This window comes from Neomonachus schauinslandi, chromosome 7, assembly GCF_002201575.2.
Source record: "Neomonachus schauinslandi chromosome 7, ASM220157v2, whole genome shotgun sequence".
In the NCBI taxonomy this organism is placed as follows: Eukaryota; Metazoa; Chordata; class Mammalia; order Carnivora; family Phocidae; genus Neomonachus; species Neomonachus schauinslandi.
Genome location: NC_058409.1, coordinates 109,269,194 through 109,275,004, shown reverse-complemented (window position 1 = coordinate 109,275,004; position 5,811 = coordinate 109,269,194). Strand labels below are relative to the sequence as shown.

Sequence of the window (5,811 nt, the reverse complement as noted above, 5' to 3'; positions counted from 1 at the left end):
TCTCTCTGTCAAATAAATTAATAAAATCTTTAAAAAAAAAAAAAAAACCTACAGGGAAGACTATTACTATCCCTATTCTACAGCTGATGAAACTGAGGCTCTCAAAAGTACAGCAACGGGCCCCACTGCAGACAGCTAGCAAGCAGCAGCTCTGAGCTTCAACCCCGGGTCTACACAGCTCGTGCTCAAAACCTCTCGGTGATGCTGGCTCCGCAGACTTCAGTCCAGCTGATGAATGATTCCATTTACTACAAGATGCACCCCAGGCCAAGCAGCGGCGGAGCCTCTTCACAGGGCTGGGCACCACGGAGCACTGGTTTGTAAAGTGGGTGGGCCAGCTAAGAGTCACCGGAGCCCGTCTGCAAGTGGGTAACGTGAGCACCTCTGGTGCTCTCCAGCTTCACCGGACACGACTGGATGCGCTAACGAACGCTAATGAGAGTCGTCAGCACCAGTCCGATGGAGCCAGCGGCAGGGGGCTGAGGGCAGCCGCTGCCCAGCCACGCTCAGCTAACTTCACAGATCAGGGGGCTGGAACACTGCCCTGCTGGCTGCTCGGGCCCCTGCTTAAACCAAAAGTCACCTCTCGAGAGAGAAATGCTAACTTGTGCACAATTCCTGGGAATGCAGATTCTTTTCCCTCTTCTGGAGGTTAGTCAACATTTGGTCTTCACCACCGCTACCAACGCCCCCACCCGCAACACATACACCAGCCCCTCTTCCACACTTCTCCAGTTCTCTCTCTCTCTCTGTTCCTGGAGCTGAATGCTGCGTGCCCGTGTGAAGAAAGAAAAGGCACCTATTCGACTCCCAGCTCTGGGACCCCTGCCAACCACCTGGCCTCTCAGCCCCCTCTCCCACAGACCCTGAAATTGGGCAGAGGCATGAGTTGGGCCCTCCCTGACTCCATGCCTCAGTTTCTCCCACCTGGGAAACAGGGAGAGCAAGGCTCTGGTTCCTGAGATCATACTAATGGCTTCTGGAGGGAACTTGGGAGAAGGCATGCCTTGGACCCCATCCAGGGAGGATTAGCTTCAGCCTTGCCAAAGGATTTTCTCCTAAGTGGCCAGAGTTTGCCTTCCACACCCCCACCTCCTGTTTCCCTGCTCTTTTAATCCTGTAATCCTGCGGACAACTCCTTACGGAGAAAGCAGCACGTCTCCTTGGGGCTCCCAGCCAATTTAGGAGGATTTTGCAGATGAAAAAACAGAGGTTTGGAGAAATGAAGTAACTAGCCTAAGGCTCCACAGGTCACGGCATCCTGTGTGTGTCTTTCTGCCCCGCCTCTACGTTCCTTCGTTTCCTTTCCATACAGCCCTCAGTTCGGGGACCCTAATCCTTCTGGTGACATAGGGGCTGCCATTTATTACAGCCGCGCAACTCAACCCATCCTCACCACTCTTTTTCAGGATAAACACTGCTCTCCACTCTATGGACAGACAAGAGAGTGGAGGCTTAGAGAAGTTAAATGACTTGCTCATGGCCTCAGGGTCTGTAATTAGAAACAGCGTTAAAACCTAAGTGTCAGAGACTGCCATGTTCCTCTCACAGAGGGATGCCCAGATGTCTCCTTCACATGGTGCATAGCGCGTGTCCTAGAACATCAGAGGGAGGAGACCTCAAAGATGATCTAAGCCATTCAGTGTACAGTTGGAGAAACTGAGGCCCAGAGAGGGCAAAGGACTTAACTAATGATCACACAAGCGACTGGAGACAGAATTGGCCGAGTCCTGGTTTCCCAGGTCCGAGTGGGGGGAGGGTGGTCTGTGAATGCAGAGGAAATCTACAGACCGGATTTATTTGGGGCTCTTACGGCCCGCCCCAGCAGCCTGGGTCATGCCTACCTGCCAGTGAGAAGTTGGCTCCGCGAAGGCGTGCAGATGGGCTGGATATAGTAATTCTCCAACTTGACACCCTCGGCTGCCAGCCGGTCCAGTGTAGGGGTCTCGATATCTGAGCCATGGTAGCCCACGTCGTGGTAGCCCTGGTCGTCGGTGAGGATGAAGATGATATGGGGAGGCTGGCGTGGAGCGGCCGAAGGCGGCTCCACGCCGGCCTCCCCGGGCCCGTCGGCCACCAGGCTTGGCTTGGCCCAGTCCCAGGACAGGTAGCCGAAGCTGAGCAGGCTGACCAGCGAGAAGCCAGTGAGGGCGTGCATCGCCATGCCGGCCGTCGCGTTCCGGCGCACAGGGTTCCCGGGGCCTCACCGCCTCGCGCGCCCAGGGCGCACGGCCCGCACGCCCGCCGCCTGGCCGGCCTGGACGCTGCGAGATCGTTCAGCGGCCCCGGGGGGCGGCCCAGGGGTTGGTCCAGGACTGGCGGCCGGAACTGCGCGGCCGCAGCGGGGCGCTCTGGGGAGGTCAGGCCCGCGCCGAGCTGCCTCCCGCCGCCTGTGCGCCCGCCCTGCGCCGCGCTCGCTCCCTCTCCCCCAGCTCAGCCGGGCCAGCCTGAGACGCGGCGTGGCTGCTTCCAAAAAGTGCTCTCCACCATCCTCTGACTCTCCCCTTCCTACTAGCCCTCGATTTCTCCCGCCTCCTAATTTCTCTCGCCTCTGCTTTCCCTTCCTCCTCCTCCCGACCCTCCAGCCCCCCGCCCGGCCTCTCGCCCCGCCCGGAGTCCTGAGAACAGTCGGGCTCCCCGCAGGGAGGCGGGCAGGACCCCACCGGGGAACGGGAGGGAGGCACGGGTTGGGCGGGCCTGGGGGGACACCACGGGAGAGAATGCGAGAAAGTTGTAACATCTGCCGGGGCAGAACCCCAGGTGGAGGGGCGGGACGTGGAGCAGCGGCTCCGCCCCCGGGCGGGAAGCCCAGGCCCGGTCGGCCCTCTGGCTCCGGCCCCCTCCCGGCCTGGGCCGGGAAAAGGAGGGAGAGGGGCTGCTTGGAATTCAGTGGAACAGCTCCCGAATGGTTCGGTCAGACATTCCAAGATCTTGGAGTCTTAGCATCTTTGCGTGCCAGCCCTGGAAGGGACGCGCCTAGTTTTCTACTCCAACCCAATCGTTCTACAGTTGGAGAAACTGAGGCCCTGAGATAGGTGGGAACTCGTGTAAGTCACAGGGCATGTCAGTAGCTTCTTCCCTGGGGCTCAGCGGCTGCTAGAGCGGCAGTGGAGACAGCGGTGAAGAATAGGGATGCCGCTAGCAAGCACCTGGGGCTGGAAATCAGGAAACTAGGTTCTGGCCTTTGCCAGCTTCCCTCTCGCCAACCCCTCCCCTCCCTCTCTTCATTCTGCCCTCCCGTGCTAGAATCCAGAGGGCCCGGGCTGTTGAATACATATCCACAGGGTCCAGAAGCTCAATCAGCACATGTTGCATGAATGAATGGATGAATGGGCCTCCAGCAGGGGTGCTGGCCAACTCCCACCCAAGGAAATCTCCAGGGCAGAGAAGGCAAGCCAGAAGGACTCCTGGGCCAGACAGGTATCATAAAGGAGTAAAGCAGGGGGATGGCTGTATTGCCAGAGGAGGGCGGGGGCTGCGGTGAGCCAAAGACCGCAGCCTTGTGTCCGGCTGACCATTGTCATGCAAAAATGTGGACCAGTGTTTCCAGATCTTCTGATTTTCCAAGAACATCCAAATCCAGATTATTATGAGAAATATTCCAACTGTTAAGTGCTAGCAACTAATTTAAAGCAAATTTAGGGGCGCCTTGGTGGCTCAGTTGGTTAAGCGACTGCCTTCGGCTAAGGTCATGATCCTGGAGTCCCAGGATCGAGTCCCACATCAAGCTCCCTGCTCAGCAGGGAGTCTGCTTCTCCCTCTGACCCTCCTCCCTCTCATGCTCTCTCTCTATCATTCTCTCTCCCTCTCAATAAATAAATAAATAACTTTAAAAAAAAATAAAATAAATAAAGCAAATTTAAGCACTGCACAGACCAACTCAAACCTGAGGAATATGTTAGGCCATGCAACTTCCGCTCTGCTTCATTGTTTTCCAACGTTTTCCTAGGCCGCATTTTTAAATGGGAAAGCTGAATTAAACAAAACCGGTTAGGCTCCCTTCCTACCAGCACTTCAAATGTTGGATATACTGATCTCCAGGAGGAGAGCTGGTAAAGCTGTATTTTCCAGTTTTATGTGGCCAAGGACCCTCCTTTCCACAGGGCTTCTCGAAGGGCCAGTGTTTGGGGGAACTTAGTTGAACGAAGAGTGCCCAGGTGTGTCTTCTCTGCTAGCATCTTTCCCCTGCCAGTATTCTGTCATGATCCCTTCCCTCTTCCTTAAAACCACTGTGTGTGGGGAAAGAAACCAGACTTCCAAAATAGCAGCCCAAGTGAATCCACGTTTTGAAATGAGGGCTGCGTGGGGCCGGCCGCTCCTGTTTGCTCAAAGCCCCATATTTAGGGTGACCAGATTTATCAGAAGGGAAAACTGAGCCTGTTGTTCTGGCAAAAGAAATGTTGAGGACAGACAGGAAAAATACAGCCTCCTGAGGGGAATGCTGCTAAAATGGTGCTTCCAGAGGCTTCAGCCTGAAGGCTATCCTGGGGGTCAAAGTGGGACAAGTCACAGGAGGTCAGATGGACTTGGGTTTTGCTGTCTTTGCATTGTCCCGGACCTCGGTCAGGAGGACGAGGAGAAGCGGCACAGGGAGAAATGGCAAGGGAGGTGGGGTGGGGATGTAGCCTGGAAGAAGAAAGGTCTGGGGAGGGAAGCTCACAGGCTGCAGATCTGGGCGGGGGGCATCAAAGGGACAAGACAAGTAGAATTTCTAAGAGTTCAAGACTGTGGGCTCTGACATCAAACTGCTTGTGTTCAAATCCTGCTGCTTATTTGGGGTCAGGCCCCGGGCAGATTATTTGGCCTCCCTCAGCCTCAATTTCTTCTTCTGTAAAATGGGTTAATAATATAAATGAGACACAACACAGTGTTCGGTAAAGTGCCCAGCACAGAGTAAGTACTCAATGAATGTGAACGATTATGATGATTGTTCTCTGTGGTTCAGGGAGAAAAGACCAAGTCCTGTGGGTTGAACATTACTGGGAGGCAGATTTCAGGCCAATTTAAGGGATTACTTTTGTAGGAAATCTGGCAGCTTTCTTAATAAAAGGATGGCAGTGATGGGTGAATCACCACGTGGAGAGGAGTAGGTGGAACTCTGGGGCCCAGCTCGTGTTCCCCAGTATTCATGTTTAAGGGCCCCTCAGTACTCCCCCACACCCATGGTGGCCTCAGGGGGCATCTTTCCTCTCTAACATTCTAGGGAAATAAACACTGACCTGCAACTCTTAATGCCATTACACAGAAGGACCAGGCTAGAACATTTAGGCCGGACATTTCCAAAGGCTCAGGGATGCTGAGGGGGAAATAAATAAGGAGTAACTTGAATTCAGGTCATATCGCTGTTAAGACGTGACTCACTCCTCTTCCTTTTATGTTCCCTACAGGATGCCTACCTGCCTTCTTCCTGGGACAATGTCCATCAGCCCTACTGCCACCCAGATGGACTCAAGAACTCTAAAATATCTCAAGTTCAGGCTCAAAAAGTAAGTCTCAGAGAAATAGAAGTTCCCTCTTGAGCTAAGCCAGCCTTTGCAGTTTCTGTCTCAGGACCCTCCTGTTTCCAAGGTGAATGACAACAGGAATATCCATCCCCTACGGGCGGGGGAGATCTGTCCCCGCATTCACGTAGGTGCATGCTTTCCCCATCATCCCCGAAGAGCAGCCTCATTAAAGCAGGACCAGAAACCTAACATCGGCACATGAAATGTATATCGCAGATATCGCAGGGGTATAGTGGTGTTACTTTCTGTCAGACTTCAAAAAGCACTGAGCTCTGTGTTACTAGCACAATGCAAAAGGGGCAGAAAG

General features: G+C 54.4%; 1 protein-coding gene across 1 annotated transcript in view; it reads right to left on the bottom strand.

Moving 5' to 3' along the window:
* The window catches only part of ARSI (arylsulfatase family member I), a 5,994-nt gene extending 3,830 nt beyond the window's left edge, over nt 1-2,164 (bottom strand). Inside the window, exon 1 of the mRNA XM_021697085.1 lies at nt 1,845-2,164. Coding sequence (XP_021552760.1) covers nt 1,845-2,164 — 320 coding nt within the window. The remainder of the gene's footprint in view (nt 1-1,844) is intronic.
* Nucleotides 2,165-5,811: the final 3,647 nt, after the last annotated feature.